The sequence below is a fragment of the Ylistrum balloti genome, unplaced genomic scaffold, assembly GCF_031769215.1.
Source record: "Ylistrum balloti isolate Yb309-2 unplaced genomic scaffold, AGI_CSIRO_Ybal_v1 Utg369700, whole genome shotgun sequence".
In the NCBI taxonomy this organism is placed as follows: domain Eukaryota; kingdom Metazoa; phylum Mollusca; class Bivalvia; order Pectinida; family Pectinidae; genus Ylistrum; species Ylistrum balloti.
The window spans coordinates 88,595-107,587 of NW_026781931.1; the positions used below are offsets into that span (position 1 = coordinate 88,595).

The following is an 18,993-nucleotide window of genomic DNA, read 5'->3' on the forward strand; positions in this document are numbered from 1 at the left end:
TGTATGATTAATTCCTAAATTAACTTGTATGATTAATTCCTAACTTGTATGATTAATTGTAACTTGTATGATTAATTCCTGTAAGATTAACTTGTATGATTAATTCCTAAAGTAACTTGTATGATTAATTCCTAAAGTAACTTGTATGATTAATTCCTAAATTAACTTGTATGATTGATAGCCTGTTTTATCTGCATTTACATAAAAGTGAAAGAGAGAGCATATACCACTGTATATATGTATACATTTGTAGGTGGGAAATGTCTGAGTGTGAATATTCATTAACATAACATTAATCATCTGTAAGTGATTTGTAGTATTTTATTTATATGTAAAACACATACTTGTGATAATGAGGACTATAATAAATTTATTGTTTTTTTTATATAGTCAAATATTTATTCTCTTGCAGCCGAGTAAATTTTTGATTGATACAATATTTGCCAAAGGAATGTCGGTGCTGGAATCCAAGAAGTTGATTATTCCAGAAATTAAAGAACAATGCAGTATCGACCTTCCTCTTGACAGGTAAAGTTCAATGTCTTCTACCTGATGACATATCGGACCATATTCATTGCATTGTCATAAAATACACAGGGTGTAAGACATTTACAATATCGTAAACAAAGTGTCTACTTAGACCCCTACCATCCCCTCACCACACCTGTTGATTGTCAGGACCCTAAAAGACCCCTACAATCCTCCTTACCACACCTGTTGATTGTCAGGACCCGAAAAGACCCCTACAATCCTCCTTACCACACCTGTTGATTGTCAGGACCCGAAAAGACCCCTACAATCCTCCTTACCACACCTGTTGATTGTCAGGACCCGAAAAGATGCCTACAATCCTTTCTACCACATCTGTTGATTGTCAGGACCCGAAAAGACGCCTACAATCCTCCTTACCACACCTGTTGATTGTCAGGACCCGAAAAGACCCCTACAATCCTCCTTACCACGCCTGTTGATTGTCAGGACCCGAAAAGACCCCTACAATCCTCCTTACCACACTGTTGATTGTCAGGACCCGAAAAGACCCCTACAATCCTCCTTACCACACCTGTTGATTGTCAGGACCCGAAAAGACCCCTACAATCCTCCTTACCACACCTGTTGATTGTCAGGACCCGAAAAGACCCCTACAATCCTCCTTACCACACTGTTGATTGTCAGGACCCGAAAAGACCTCTACAATCCTCCTTACCATACCTGGTGATTGTCAGGACCCTAAAACACCTCAGATCAAGAAAGTTTTATGTTGATCACTTAGATTTATTATTAGACTTGTTTTCATGGGCAGATTTTGGGCATCTTGTGTATTTTTTAGATGTCGATTGCGTAAAAAGACATGGAAGAATCCTGGGACTGTGTATACTGATTCCCAAGTATACGAAGATGATTTACCTATCTTTGCCAACTGGGAGGTCTTTTTACAAATTCTTGATGGTAAGTAACACTTTCACAGAGTCAGTTTTACTCTAGTAAAATGATTTTGTTTGTGAAATTTACATTTTTAGATAGATAAGACCCAACATACATGAAAAGGTTATGATGCCTCTTTTGTTTCCCTCTTTCTAGGCCCGGAGTTAATGGTATCTACTTCACAGTTGTCAATCTTTGTTCGGAGATGGAAACCATCGGCCTATGAATTTGGTCCATTTGAGGAGATTATACTATGTCAGCAGACACTAGAGGAACTGAAGGAGAAGGTATACCTTTTTAGTGTTATTACGGTTTTTGGCTCACATTGACATAGTTTTATTATATCTCCATTTATCTAACAATATGTATTCTAGACCAATGCAGATAACCATACTTGAATGACTACTACATCCCAGTTTGTGTATTAGATACAAGTTGTGGTGTATTTGTTTCCGTTGACTTATTGTTAGAGCACCATTTTCAATGTGACCTTCTGCATTTACCTGTGTGTTATGTGATGTATATAAAAATTCCTAGACAAATTCAATTTTCATCAAACAATGCCAGTTTTATGGTAGTTTTAGCACTGTAAAAACAGTTAATTTGTGTGTTGATTTCAACATGTACTTGTTTTAGACCTTAGCGCTACCATTAATACTTTTGAATCGTGACCTTACTTGTTTGACGACATTTTACGTAAAGTTGATAGTCACACAATTCCACAGAAGTCTTGATTGATTTTACAAAACAAAAATTTTAATGTCACAAGAATCAACCTGTAAAATAAAATAGAAACTATTCTCTATATTATCAAATTATTGATTATAATAGCTTCTTTAGAATTCAATATCTTCTTTAACAAAAATGGCTTGATCTTTTAAAATAGAATTAAATTTTATTTATGTTGTGAAAATAATTCTATGTATTGGGTATATTATCACTGAAGAAATTTTGACTGTTTTCCTGTACAGCTTTCCGAGGTCAGCGGGATAGATTTGGAGAATGTGGAGTATGCTAAGGGGCGTGGCACATTCCCATGTGATATATCATTACTAGAAGTGCACACAGACCTGGACTGGAACCCTTATGTCACCACTCTCAACTCCTGGCCACTCTACATCTGTGATGATGGCAATGTCCTCTACTACAGGTCAGAGGCAATCAAACTTTTCATTTTAGTCTTGTTTCATTTCAGCAACTTGTGTTATGATCCTGTAACACACATTGCTTTTCTTGAAAGTTCAATAAAGCTTGGTAATGATGGTTTAATATGTTACTTACCGAGGTGCACCAGCAAATAAGTATGTAATGTAGACAGATGGCAGGAACTGTTTTGTGAATTAGTTAATTATTTGTTGGTAGGATAAATGCAGTAATGATCATAGAAAAATTGTTGTCATCTATTACAGAGACAAAACTGAGAAACTAATGAAACTGTCAGATGAGAGGAGAAAGGAATTACAAAACAAAGAAAATGCCAGGTGAGAAATAGTTATTTATTTAGTACATTTCCGAACTTTCCATGTAGGTAACCTGTTGATTTTAGGATACAACAGCCAAACTTTCCGTGTAGGTAACCTGTTGATTGCAGGATACGACAGCCAAACTTTCCATGTAGGTAACCTGTTGATTGCAGGATACGACAGCCAAACTTTCCATGTAAGTAACCTGTTGATTGCAGGATACAACAGCCAAACTTTCCATGTAGGTAACCTGTTGATTGCAGGATACGACAGCCAAACTTTCCATGTAGGTAACCTGTTGATTGCAGGATACGACAGCCAAACTTTCCATGAAAGTAACTTGTTACTGGCAGGATACGACAGCCAAACTTTCCACAAAAGTAACTTGTTACTGGCAGGAAATAATTGCCAAACTTTCCATGAAAGTAACTTGTTATTTGCAGGATTTGAGTGCCAAACTTTCCATGTAGTGAACTTGTTACTGGTAGGGTATGACTGCAAAACTTTCCATCAGAGTAACCTGTTACTTGCAGGATTTGAGTGTCAAAATTTCCTTGTTGGTAACCTGTTTATGGTAAAGTCTTCAGTACTAAAATTGTGTTTCAAGCCTTTAGATACACAAAGTTGTAGCAGTGCTCTTTCATTTTCGGAACATGAAGTTGCCTTCAGTTGTGAAATTTGTATGTGATTTCCAGTGGTAAGGCACTTCAGGATGCTTGTCTCCTACTGATATTGTTCATTTTGTTTTATGATGTAGGGAGTTACTGTCCTACGTTCATTTTTTATATCAAAATACTTGGGCAATTATGTAGCAGTTGTTTTGTTGCATGTTTCAGGTTGTCAAGAGGTTGTGGAAAGAGCACCTATTCACCACGAAAGGAAAAAGCCCTGAAAATCTACACTGACGACCCTCCAGTCAAGCAGTCCCAGGATTTGGATTAAAGTCAGTTACACTCCAATCCCGTACCTGGACTGAAGTGTGTTGTTATACAGATGACAAGGTGATTCAAGGATCTGGAAGTCCCAACAAAATGCGGTTGTAATTATTATACAAGTAACACATTAGTTCCACGATCATGACTAAGTGTATTGTTTCAAGCATCACCCTAACTTCAGGATTTATACTGAATAAGATCATATAACACAACAGTACCAGCAGCTTAACTTTAGGTGCCATGAGTACAAATAATTCCAGTATCTAGACTTAATTTTTATTATACAGGCAAACATCCTGCCACTATCAGGATCTTTACTGAAAGGTGTTGCTAACTCAAACAACATGTCAATCCAAAGATCTAGACGGAAATGGTTAATCTGTGATGTGACAATGATAAATTTCGGGTAATTGTTTAATATTTCTGTAAAATGAATTTTCAAACTTAGGCTTAAATGGAAAACTATGAAACCCTGAATATTGATGCCTTGTCATTTGTTTGGAAGTTTCAAAGTTATGGACATTAGTGAATGTGGACTTAGAAGTGACTGAATGTGAAGGAGGATTATTGAAGACCTGTTTTATATAATACAAACATGTCTTCTACATGAAACGTTTAGACATCACTGTTCTCTCTGGCTTGTGTATGTATGTGATGCTTGTGTATAAGTGTAAATGGACAGGTTGTATTTCTATTTTGTAGTGAAACACTAGTACCAGTATGTCAGATATATGATGCTTAAGATATCGTTTGAGTGGCTGAAGTTATTTCATTTATATGTGTATACAATACAGAAGTGTGATAAGAAACAAATTTAAAAGTCTTTCAAAAGATTGTATAATTAATTTGTCAGAGTGTTGCATATTTACTGTTTATTGCTAATAGCTTCATGGGAGATGTGTCCTTACATCAGCGTTTTACCTTCTTTTGTATGGAAGTCTGTGAAATGACCTGAGAATGTGTACAAAGTCATATACAAGTAACTTCATCAGGGAGCTATTTATTTCTATAGTGATTATATGTCTCATACTATTGTTTGTTCGGAAAGTATTACCGATGTGAAGTTTTTAAATGGATTTCAGATACATCAGATTAAAAATAATATTGTAAAATAGACTTTATAAAGGAGGTTAGGTGTCAACATTAATATCTTGGTAATATTCTGTAAATTTCATTGAGAATTTTATATGACCTGTGTTTCAAAGTGTATTGCATTGCAGTTTTTTACATGTTGAAGAAATAAAGTGAAAAATTTCCCAAAATTGAATTTTTATTGGTCTTACTCTTATGCTTTCACAAAAGACCAAAGATTTTGGAATTACGGAAAGAGATTTTGTTCTGATGTGAAAGAGTCAATGAAAAAATGGAGAGAATTTCACTTTTGACCTTAACTTTTTAATGGGTTTCATTTTCATGTCAGGTTGAAACTATGTTTGAAATCAAAATACTAGTTTACTATTTTCAAGGATAATGCTTCAACTTGGAAAAAAAATTATACAAATTTTACAGCAAATACCTACTATAGGATATTGGTATTTCAGTGTGACAAATTTTCAATCCATTGCCTGTGGACTATGTCGGCACTGATATGGACACAACTGTTATTAGTTTTTTTTTCTTGATTTGATGTTAAAAAAATTTTATCTGTTAAATATATCCAAAATTACTAATGATAAGCACTTAATGTTTGTGGAGATGTGATAGTACATGTGAATCTTGTACAGATTCTTTCCAGGTTAGCTACACATGTGAATGTGTAAAGGGACATAGTTTAACAATTCATCATAAATCAGGTCTCAAGAATTGAATGTTCACTGGTATCTAATGTGTAAATTAGTTTTGAAATTACTTTTGAATTAAAAATGGCTTTCCAAGACATTTGTGAGTGGACGAGTCCTGTAACTGATAACTGGTTAATACTGGTTTGTTTTGTCTGTTTAATAGAAGTCTTTTAGATATATAAAGTTATCATAATGTATACCATTGTTAAATGTATTTTTTAAGATTTATGATAAAAAATAGTCTCAATTCTAAGATCTTAGATTATTTAATTATAAAATGTGTTAACTAAAACCATTGCGTCCAACTACAGAAATATACTACTCCTTCATGTAGAATATTTGAATGCATGTTAATATTAAGATCACTCTGTAAAATTTATGACATATATTGCAGTTGTTGTTTCAAAGCATTGACAGATCCTCAGTTTAGGTTTTGTTACATAACTACTTGGTTGAGGATAAAAGAGAGGATTTCATTGGATGAAATTGTTTTTTGAAACATAAAACATTTATGTATTGGCTTGAAAACATTCTTTGACATTTGTAAACAATGTGACATCGATCACAGCAATCATTTTCATATATCATACATATATGATAATCTGTAATGTCTATTGTTGAGGTTTCTTTTCTAAATTGTTTCCATTGGTACAAAAAGTGAATGTAAATATATTCCAATGTCAAGCTGATACTGCTAGAATGTTGTTGATATGTTGCTCAGTGTAATCAACAAGATAGAGACTGTCCAAACCAAGTGTGTGATAGTGTCTACCATCCTGGTCTGTTCATCACCACTTTTCTTGGGTGACCTTTATCAGTAGACATTTTGTATGATCTAATAGGAATCCTTAAAGAATTGTACTGAATTTGTATGACAGCTTCATTTTCACGAATTATTGATCTTCAATCAATTTTTCTTATTTTAAGCTAAGGAAGATTCGTGAAATAGAAGCCCAGTTCATTTCTCTTCACATAGGCAGATACAGAAATACAGCACATATCGTCAGATCATCGAATTAACAGTATTTTCTTCTACATTGTTTTCATAATTTCACATGTAAATAAGATGTGAAGAAAAATTCTGAGCAAATACTACAGTGCAATAATTGCTTCTTTAGGTTCAACGTTGTGCGTGTCATTTATTTGAGTAGACACGAATTGATTGGGATTAAAGAGAATATACATTAATGACTGGATTGTAATCAATTTAAAAAGAAAAGTTATTTGCCTGAATGTATGTATTGCACCAAAATAGAAGGTGTTATGCTACCTGTGATTCTGAAAGTACTGCATAAGTAGATAGTATATAATAAATAGGTTATAAAAGACAGTAGATTTAAATATCTTTAGCCGACCACCCTACATGGAGACATCCTTCAAGGATAGTATCAACTGCCTAGTTTTGTATTCGTTGATCTTGATGTTCTATAAGGATAGCAGCGGTAGACAAATGTAGTGTGGATTGATCAAATATAGCTAATGGACAATTGACTGGATTTCTACAATCCTGATAATCAAGGATTTCTAATTCTCTTGGTGTTTATGTTATCTTGTCATTGTCTTCAAATACATGGAAAGATGATACCATTATTGAATATTTTTGAAAGTAGTAACAAATAACATTTATTTGTCCTGTCCCTTAATTAATAGGTCAAAAGTTGTTTGAATTTTAAGATAATGTAGATATTAGACTTGTAGGACTTGGAAAATGGTATTTTCCGTGTCACAGCTGAGTGAATATTATTACCAGGTTCGATGGTAGTGTTTTGAAGTGTTCTTCAACATAAATGTTGAAACAGGTGCTTTGCAAATGCTTTTTGTATATTGATTTTTTAAAATCTTCTGTTCATCAGAGTGCAAAATACCGGTCATGCTGATTAATGTGTTTCTGTAGAGATTTATGTATATGTACTGATGGTAAACAAATGTGGCGCTCAAAGTGTTACTGTATGTGGTTATTTTATCACTTTCATTTTATGTAATCCAAGTGCTGCAACAAAATACACAAAAGTGCTCCAACAACATTCAGAATACATTGATTTTTCAATAAAACCATACAATCAAGGTTTGCCTTTTGTATTTTGTTGCTGATCTAACAAAAAAATTGACTTTTTCTATAAAAAAAAAATTAAATTTTGCTGAGAGAAAATGTTATGGTGTGATGTCTGTTTACTGAGAATATTTTTTCAGGGATCTCTCTTCCTATAGATTTTTACTTGAATTCATATGTAAACAAGTGTAGCATTTCTTGTTAATGTAGTTGTTTTTATAGATATTAGTATGCTTTGTGCTGCATTATGAGGTTATAGAAAAACAAAATGATCAGCAGTTCAGTGTGTTTTATTTTCATAGAAAAATGTCAAATACATCCCCTTAACATGACATAAAAATGACGACAAAACTCATGAGAAGAAACAATCAAGAAACAACTAGGTCCAGTTCATGTCACAAATCACTGTACAGATACATTAACCGTGAAATCTCTGTCCTTTCGCCTTACAAAACAAGTTGGCCTTGTTCTTCATTACAGTTTTTGCTAAATGTTTACCTGTTTTCATAATAATGCAACATTGCAATAAAGGTGTGACACAAATTGGCCAATATAAAACTGTCAAGTTTAGACTAGACCAGTGAATCTGTTACATATTCCAGGTGTTCATCCTGCTGATAACAATGTTAAGGGCATTAAAAAGAGGAAGCAAATACAAAATGGGAAACACTTACCTAGAAAAGTTCTACTCCAGAGAATTACGAGTGCAGTGGATAAAAGTTTTTTCAAAAATTATTAACAAAAAAAATCTGTGATTACGTTAAAACTGGAATAGCATGCTATTCACTGACACAGCATGTGACTTATTCATCGCTAGCTAAAACACCACAATACACAGTATACACAGATCAAAAGGCAATTATGTTTTGAAAAAGCTGTTATAGGCAGTATGTTTCAGTATCGGCACCAAATTATTGCTGAAAACCACACTGAAGGTCTGATTCACAATAGAAAATCTGCCACACTGACACATTTACAAAACAACATGTTATTAACACATAACCTTGAAACACTATCAATAAAAGGCACCATAATGACAAGAGAACACTCGTACCTCTGATAATAAAGGGCAATTTGTTATCAATACCAGAGTCGACAAATCATTCCCTCGATAACTTCTTAACCAGAGCACACATCATTCTAACAACATCATTAACATTTATAAAGATAGCAACACTTACAGCTATACTATGACCCTATTACTGAAACAATTGACATGTACAGGTGTACAAATGACCCTATTACTGAAACAACTGACATGTACAGGTGTACAAATAACCCTATTACTGGAACAATTGACATGTAGAAATGACCCTATTACTGAAAAAAATTGACATGAACAATGTACAAATGACCCTTTTACTGAAACAATTGAAATGTACAGGTGTATAAATTACGCTATTACAAAAACATTTGACATGAACAGGTGTACAAATTACGCTATTAATGAAGAATTGGGAAGTAAAGCATGAACAATTAGTTTGAATTCCATGTTTGTATATTGACTTCTAAATTTTTCTAAGCAAGTGTCTGTAATTCTTGAAGAGGCAAGAGTTCAAAGATATAAACAGTCAAAAAATAATAAAAAAAAAAGCATTCAAGGTCTTGTACAGAAGAGGCCCAGCTCTAATTTACATGTTACCTTATCAGACCAAGGGTTGGCATGACAACAAAAAGAGTGTCATACAACAAGAGGCCAAATGGGCCTGCAGTGCTCGCCTTGTGTATATATATATCACTTAAATACCATGTCTCTAGACCGTTTAGTTCCGGATGAGTTGTTTAAATGAGTGCCATACCAATTAACAAATGGTGATTCTAGTGGTAATTATGACTTCAAACTGTGGATTTCTATCATATCTAGTTCCTCCACTACGTACCTTATAGTGACTGACAACAAAAATAAACAAGTTTTGTTACTTCATGATTGAGGTTTCTGAAAGAAGATATGAAAAAAAAAAGCAAGACACACCATGAAATGTCAGCAAGAAAACTGCTTGATAATAATGAAATGTGAAAACTTCCCACAGATTAACGAAAAGTGAAAACTTCCCACAGATTAATGAAAAGTGAAAACTTCCCACAGATTAATGAAAAGTGAAAACTTCCCACAGATTAATGAAAAGTGAAAACTTCCCACAGATTAACGAAAAGTGAAAACTTCCCACAGATTAATGAAAAGTGAAAACTTCCCACAGATTAACGAAAAGTGAAAACTTCCCACAGATTAACGAAAAGTGAAAACTTCCCACAGATTAATGAAAAGTGAAAACTTCCCACAGATTAATGAAAAGTGAAAACTTCCCACAGATAAATGAAAAGTGAAAACTTCCCACAGATTAATGAAAAGTGAAAACTTCCCACAGATTAATGAAAAGTGAAAACTTCCCACAGATTAACGAAAAGTGAAAACTTCCCACAGATTAATGAAAAGTGAAAACTTCCCACAGATTAACGAAAAGTGAAAACTTCCCACAGATTAATGAAAAGTGAAAACTTCCCACAGATTAATGAAAAGTGAAAACTTCCCACAGATTAACGAAAAGTGAAAACTTCCCACAGATAAATGAAAAGTGAAAACTTCCCACAGATAAATGAAAAGTGAAAACTTCCCACAGATTTATGACCTCTAAGCATTTTAATGGTCTTTAATAACCTGCAGTTAATCAGGAATTTAAATATGACAAAGTTAAGCTTTGATTCTTCGTTACTTCAAACAATACATTAAATATCCATGAGTCCTGACAACAAGACGATGACAGCTTCCAGTAGAGGATTTAAATTCCAGACCACAATCTTCAACTCATTATTATGACCTTTGATTTTATGACGCATGTTTGTGTGATAATGACACATTATCAGTGCCTGAAACGTCTGTGTGGAGGTTGATATGGTTTTAGTGGTAGGATGTTGGACATCATCCACAGAGAGGTGACAATCCCTGTCGTGGCCATGGCCCAACTGGTATAGCTGGTTCCATACAGAATCAGGGGAAGGTTCAAGGGCAACAAGAAAACAACCACCTGCTCTGATAGGAGCACTTTATTCTTCCACAGCACGCCTGACAATATGTACAAGACTGGCAGGTAGGCCAGCACCAGGCAGATCTCCATTACACATCGTAGAATGGTGATCCCATGAGCATCCCAGATCCTTGTCCTGAAGATGGTAGCTATCAACAACACCACAATAGCAGCTAATTTGGTTGGGACTGTCTGGTTCTCTTCTTTCAAACTGACCAGTATCTGTGTGTCCTTTTGTAGACATACCAAAACAAGACTCGCACCACAGCACTATAAGTAAAACAAGAGTATCAGTGAAACTGATGAATGCTCCCTGAAAAGGAGATTGTTGCACACAAGGGCAATAATTCTGTAATCAAAGGGATTGCAGGCCCTGAATTTCATTTACTTCACATATTCTTAGCATTACCAATGTTTAAGTTACGTTTCATTATCCTAGTTTAAATGCAGACCAGGTTATGCTCTAATCACAAATTTTGACAAAGGGCAATAACTCTGTAATTCAGGGCCTGCAGACAATGAACATTGGTGCACTGCACCTTGTCTTTGTGTGATCAATGTATCCATTATCCTAGTTTTAATGCAAGCAAAGCCATGCTCTGGACAAAGAACATTTAACAAACAAGAGGCCCAAGGTGCCTTAACAGTCACCGGAGGAATATATGTCAATAATCTGGGGATTTTAAAATGTTGCAAAAATGTAACAACATTTGTGCAGGACCAAGTGTTAAACATCTGTACCAAGTTTGAACATGACCTACCCAATGGTTCTTGAGAGGAAGTCCATAATGTCTTAGCCAAACAGAGGCCAGGGTGGCCATCTTGGATTTTGAATCGCCCCAAAAAGTTAAAACACTTGCCAGGACCTCGTGTAGAACATTCATATCAAGTTTCCCCTTTTCCCCACTCCTGGGGCCCCTATTGGGGCCAGGCCCTTTTTCTTTGCACACTTTAAGCAGCTTCTCATGGGGATGCTTTGTGCCAAGTTTGGTAAAAATCCATCCACTGGTTCTTGAGAAGTAGTCATTTAATGACGGTTTTTACATATGGCCCCTTTTACACCCCTTATGGGCCCCAAAGGAGACATAATCACTTTTTTCAATGTAATTTCATATGTCCTTCACTAAGGGATGCTGTCTACCAAATTTGGTTGAAATCGGTCAAAGTTGAATTTTCGACCCTTTTGAGCACCCCCTAGTGGGGCCATTTCTGACCCAATTTTTTTTTCATTTGCAAACTTTGTAGACCTTGCTATAAGGACCCTAAATATAAAATATGAATTTAATCTGACTGTTGGTTCATGAGAAGAAGATTTTTAAAGATTTACCTAATTTTACCCCCTTTTCCCCCCTCCTGCAGCCCCTATTTGGGCCACACCCTTTTTCTTTGCAAACTTGGAACGGCTTCCCATGGGGATGCTTTGTGCCAAGTTTGGTCAAAATCCATCCAATGGTTCTTGAGAAGAAGTCATTTAAAGAAGGTTTTTACATATGGCCCCTTTTACACCCCTTATGGGACCTAAAGGGGACATAATCACTTTTTTCAACATAATTTCATATGTCCTTCACTATGGGATGCTTTCTACCAAATCGGGTTGAAATCGGTCAAAGTTGAAATTTTGAAGAGCCCTCCATCTGATGATAATGACCTTAAAAGTTACCATTCAAATTGAAGTTGTTCTAACATACAATACACCTACCCAGACGTCGTGTAAGAATCCAGATGCTGGGGCTAACAGACAGATCAGTAAGAAAGACATGACAGTAGCTGCATTGCCAGCCATAGGTAACAGTGAAGCTTGTTTCTTCTCACCCTTATCTGTTGTCAGCGGTATTATCTCCTTATACTGCAAAACATACAAGTTCTTATCAAACATACAAGTATGTCTTCTTATCAATCATAGAAGTATGTCTTCTTATCAATCATAGAAGTATGTCTTCTTATCAAATAGACAAGTTTACCTTCTCATACTATCAAACACAGAAGCAAATCTCCTTATACTGTAAAATATACAAGTATGTCTTCTTATCAATCATAGTATTAAATCTCCTTATACAGCTGTATAATCAAACATTCAAATGTATCATCTTATACTGTCAACTGGTCTTACCTTCTGTAGAGACAGAATCTTGAGACACACACTGATAGTGGGACAAACACTGATAGTGAGGCTGTCTTACCTTCTGTAGAGACAGAATCTTGAGACGAACACTGATCGTGGGACAAACACTGATAGTGAGGTTGTCTTACCTTCTGTAGAGACAGAATCTTGAGACACACACTGAGAGTGAGGATGTTTTACCTTCTGTAGAGACAGAATCTTGAGACACACACTGATAGTGAGGATGTTTTACCTTCTGTAGAGACAGAATCTTGAGACACACTGATAGTGGGACAAACACTGATAGTGAGGCTGTCTTACCTTCTGTAGAGACAGAATCTTGAGACACACACTGATAATGGGATAAACACTGATAGTGAGGTTGTCTTACCTTCTGTAGAGACAGAATCTTGAGGCACACACTGATAGTGGGACAAACACTGATAGTGAGGTTATCTTACCTTCTGTAGAGACAGAATCTTGAGACACACACTGATAGTGAGGATGTTTTACCTTCTGTAGACAGAATCTTGAGACACACACTGATAGTGAGGATGTTTTACCTTCTGTAGACAGAATCTTGAGACACACTGATAGTGGGACAAACACTGATTGTAAGGATGTTTTACCTTCTGTAGAGACAGAATCTCGAGACACACACTGATAGTGGGATAAACACTGAGAGTGAGGTTGTCTTACCTTCTGTAGAGACAGAATCTCGAGACACACACTGATAGTGGGACAAACACTGATAGTGAGGTTATCTTACCTTCTGTAGAGACAGAATCTGGAGACAAACACTGATAGTGAGGTTATCTTACCTTCTGTAGAGACAGAATCTGGAGACAAACACTGATAGTTAAGTTGTCTTACCTTTTGTAGAGACAGAATCTTCAGACAAACACTGATAGTGAGGTTGGCTGCTAGAAAAAGCTTCCAGGCAGGGACAGCGAGGATTGGTTCTTTTTTATCTTTGGTGATGAGATCTGTTATCAGGGATACCTGAGACAGCACCATAAGTACAACACACCTGTAAATATGTAAATAAATCACACAACTGTAAGTGTAGCAAACATATATACCTGTTTAGATATCATACTTGTATATGTGTACACACCTGTAAATGTATCACACACCTGTTAATTTATCATACACCTGTAAATATATCACACTTAAAAACCGGAGGTTCATAGGTCTTTATGGTCATCTGAATACAAAACCTTTCAGCAGGGAGAAGACTTCTACTTTGAATGAAATCTTACCGAGAAGCTGTTTTCCATGCCGCAAATGATAGTTTTGGTGAGAAGTAGGTAACTGTAACAAGTGTTGCATATTTTTTTACAGTAAAGTTGGAGCTCATTCCAACTGGTGAAACTTGATAAAGTTTGAAATAGGTGTTGCAGAGGAAAACCATGCTTGTGCAATCATGTTACAAAATGGCCTCCCTGGCTGCTGTATCAAAGTTTCCTTAATCTTTCCTTAACATTCCCACCAATTTTTAGCTCATTGGCACTAGTGAAACTGGAGAAGAAGTTTAAAATATGTTTTTTAAGATGGTGGCCATGGTGGCCATCTTGTATTTCAGACATACCCTGAAAATAACAACACTTGGTCAGGACCATCTCAGGATCATTTCATGAAATATCAAAAGCTTATGCACGGTGGACAGCGCACGGCTGATGACGGCTATAGATCATCATGACTCGTTTGGTCAGATGACCTAAAAAGATTTAAAGGTGTCATACACAATATGTATATGTAATACACACCTGTAAGTTAATAACACACCTGTAAATGTATCACACACCTGTAAATGTATCAAACACCTGTAAATGTAACACAAACCTGTAAATGTATCACACACCTGTAAATGTATCACACACCTGTAAATGTATCACACACCTGTGGATGTAACACACACCTGTAAATGTATCACAAACCTGTAAATGTATCACACACCTGTGAATGTAACACAAACTTGAAAATACATCACACACTATTTAATGTATCACTGACAGTCTAACAAACATAAACAAATTTACTTACAATCTGATCATGTGCTGCTCAAATGAATATCCAAGATGGTTGGCTTTGAAGAAACATAGGATAGCACATGTGATGAACAATGAAGTCACAACAAACATGGCTGCTTTCATAAGTGGAATCTCCTCCTCTTCTTGGTAAAGCTTGAAAAAGAAAGTAGACATACATAGAAAGATTAGACAACACAGTAGACAGACATAGAAAGATTAGACAACACAGTAGACATACATAGAAAGATTAGACAACACAGTAGACATACATAGACAACACAGTAGACATACATAGACAACACAGTAGACATACATAGACAACACAGTAGACATACATAGAAAGATTAGACAACACAGTAGACATACATAGACAACACAGTAGACATACATAGACAACACAGTAGACATACATAGACAACACATGACAGCACAGTAGACATACATAGACAACACAATAGACATACATAGAAAGATTAGACAACACAGTAGACATACATAGACAACACAGTAGACATAGACAACACAGTAGACATACATAGAAAGATTAGACAACACAGTAGACATACATAGAAAGATTAGACAACACAGTAGACATACATAGAAAGATTAGACAACACAGTAGACATACATAGACAACACAGTAGACATACATAGACAACACAGTAGACATACATAGAAAGATTAGACAACACAGTAGACATACATAGAAAGATTAGACAACACAGTAGACATACATAGAAAGATTAGACAACACAGTAGACATACATAGAAAGATTAGACAACACAGTAGACATACATAGAAAGATTAGACAACACAGTAGACATACATAGAAAGATTAGACAACACAGTAGACATACATAGAAAGATTAGACAACACAGTAGACATACATAGAAAGATTAGACAACACAGTAGACATACATAGAAAGATTAGACAACACAGTAGACATACATAGACAACACAGTAGACATACATACACAACACAGTAGACATACATAGAAAGATTAGACAACACAGTAGACATACATAGAAAGATTAGACAACACAGTAGACATACATAGAAAGATTAGACAACACAGTAGACATACATAGAAAGATTAGACAACACAGTAGACATACATAGAAAGATTAGACAACACAGTAGACATACATAGAAAGATATGACAACACAGTAGACATACATAGAAAGATTAGACAACACAGTAGACAGACATAGAAAGATTAGACAGCACAAAAGACAGACATAGAAAGATAAGACAGCACAAAAGACAGACATAGAAAGATTAGACAACACAGAAGACAGACATAGAAAGATTAGACAACACAGTAGACATACATAGAAAGATTAGACAACACAGTAGACATACATAGAAAGATTAGACAACACAGTAGACATACATAGAAAGATTAGACAACACAGAAGACATACATAGAAAGATTAGACAACACAGTAGACATACATAGAAAGATTAGACAACACAGAAGACGGACAGGTAAAGATAAGACAACACAGTAGACATACATAGAAAGATTAGACAACACAGTAGACATACATAGAAAGATTAGACAACACAGTAGACATACATAGAAAGATTAGACAACACAGTAGACAACACAGTAGACATACATAGAAAGATTAGACAACACAGTAGACATACATAGAAAGATTAGACAACACAGTAGACATACATAGAAAGATTAGACAACACAGTAGACATACAGTAGACAACACAGACATACATAGAAAGATAGACAACACAGTAGACATAAAGATTAGACAACACAGTAGACATACATAGAAAGATTAGACAACACAGTAGACATACATAGAAAGATTAGACAACACAGTAGACATACATAGAAAGATTAGACAACACAGTAGACATACATAGAAAGATTAGACAACACAGTAGACATACATAGACAACACAGTAGACATACATAGAAAACACAGTAGACATACATAGAAAGATTAGACAACACAGTAGACATACATAGAAAGATTAGACAACACAGTAGACATACATAGAAAGATTAGACAACACAGTAGACATACATAGAAAGATTAGACAACACAAGATACATAGACAACACAGTAGACAACACATACATAGAAAGATTAGACAACACAGTAGACATAGACAACACAGTAGACATACATAGAAAGATTAGACAACACAGACATACATAGAAACATTAGACAACACAGTACATAGACAACACAGTAGACATACATAGAAAGATTAGACAACACAGTAGACATACATAGAAAGATTAGACAACACAGTAGACATACATAGACAACACAGTAGACATACATAGACAACACAGTAGACATACATAGAAAGATTAGACAACACAGTAGACATACATAGAAAGATTAGACAACACAGTACATACATAGAAAGATTAGACAACACAGTAGACATACATAGAAAGAGACAACACAGTAGACATACAGATTAGACAACACAGTAGACATACATAGAAAGAGACAACACAGAAAGATAGAAAGATAGACAACACAGTAGACAACACAGATTAGACATACATAGAAAGATTAGACAACACAGTAGACATACATAGATAGATTAGACAACACAGTAGACATACATAGAAAGATATGACAACACAGTAGACATACATAGAAAGATTAGACAACACAGTAGACATACATAGAAAGATTAGACAACACAGTAGACATACATAGAAAGATTAGACAACACAGTAGACATACATAGACAACACAGTAGACATACATAGACAACACAGTAGACATACATAGAAAGATTAGACAGCACAAAAGACAGACATAGAAAGATTAGACAACACAGTAGACATACATAGAAAGATTAGACAACACAGTAGACATACATAGAAAGATTAGACAACACAGTAGACATACATAGACAACACAGTAGACATACATAGAAAGATTAGACAACACAGTAGACATACATAGAAAGATTAGACAGCACAGTAGACATACATAGAAAGATTAGACAACACAGTAGACATACATAGAAAGATTAGACAACACAGTAGACATACATAGAAAGATTAGACAACACAGTAGACATACATAGAAAGATTAGACAACACAGTAGACATACATAGACAACACAGTAGACATAGATAGACAACACAGTAGACATACATAGAAAGATTAGACAACACAGTAGACATACATAGAAAGATTAGACAACACAGTAGACATACATAGAAAGATTAGACAACACAGTAGACATACATAGAAAGATTAGACAACACAGTAGACATACATAGACAACACAGTAGACATACATAGAAAGATTAGACAACACAGTAGACATACATAGAAAGATTAGACAACACAGTAGACATACATAGACAACACAGTAGACATACATAGAAAGATTAGACAACACAGTAGACATACATAGACAACACAGTAGACATACATAGAAAGATTAGACAACACAGTAGACATACATAGAAAGATTAGACAGCACAGTAGACATACATAGACAACACAGTAGACATACATAGAAAGATTAGACAACACAGTAGACATACATAGAAAGATTAGACAACACAGTAGACATACATAGAAAGATTAGACAACACAGTAGACATACATAGACAACACAGTAGACATACATAGAAAGATTAGACAACACAGTAGACATACATAGAAAGATTAGACAACACAGTAGACATACATAGAAAGATTAGACAACACAGTAGACATACATAGAAAGATTAGACAACACAGTAGACATACATAGAAAGATTAGACAACACAGTAGACATACATAGACAACACAGTAGACATACATAGAAAGATTAGAGAACACAGTAGACATACATAGAAAGATTAGACAACACAGTAGACATACATAGAAAGATTAGAGAACACAGAAGACAGACATAGAAAGATTAGACAGCACAAAAGACAGACATAGAAAGATTAGACAACACAGTAGACATACATAGAAAGATAAGACAACACAGTAGACATACATAGAAAGATTAGACAACACAGTAGACATACATAGAAAGATTAGACAGCACAAAAGACAGACATAGAAAGATTAAATATCACAAAATTAAAGATTTAAGAACCAAGCAGACATTTATCCTCGGCACTAATGCATATTCCAAATAAGCAATAGTGTGATTTTCACCTCAAGTCGAGGATCA

At 35.1% G+C, this 18,993-nt stretch overlaps 2 protein-coding genes across 3 annotated transcripts in view; one reads left to right on the plus strand and one right to left on the minus strand.

Moving 5' to 3' along the window:
- The window catches only part of LOC132565174 (ubiquitin carboxyl-terminal hydrolase 47-like), a 29,628-nt gene extending 21,960 nt beyond the window's left edge, over positions 1-7,668 (plus strand). For both annotated transcript variants that reach the window (XM_060229801.1, XM_060229802.1), the window contains exons 27-32: positions 413-528; positions 1,331-1,449; positions 1,582-1,712; positions 2,397-2,575; positions 2,835-2,906; positions 3,725-7,668. In XM_060229801.1, the coding sequence (XP_060085784.1) occupies positions 413-528; positions 1,331-1,449; positions 1,582-1,712; positions 2,397-2,575; positions 2,835-2,906; positions 3,725-3,830 (723 nt within the window). In that variant the 3' untranslated portion in view covers positions 3,831-7,668. The remainder of the gene's footprint in view (positions 1-412; positions 529-1,330; positions 1,450-1,581; positions 1,713-2,396; positions 2,576-2,834; positions 2,907-3,724) is intronic.
- Positions 7,669-7,928: 260 nt separating this feature from the next.
- The window catches only part of LOC132565172 (uncharacterized), a 28,339-nt gene continuing 17,274 nt past the window's right edge, over positions 7,929-18,993 (minus strand). Inside the window, exons 17-20 of the mRNA XM_060229799.1 lie at positions 14,825-14,964; positions 13,652-13,808; positions 12,377-12,523; positions 7,929-10,947 (exon numbers count right to left, since the gene is read on the minus strand). Of these exons, the coding sequence (XP_060085782.1) occupies positions 10,513-10,947; positions 12,377-12,523; positions 13,652-13,808; positions 14,825-14,964 (879 nt within the window). The 3' untranslated portion in view covers positions 7,929-10,512. The remainder of the gene's footprint in view (positions 10,948-12,376; positions 12,524-13,651; positions 13,809-14,824; positions 14,965-18,993) is intronic.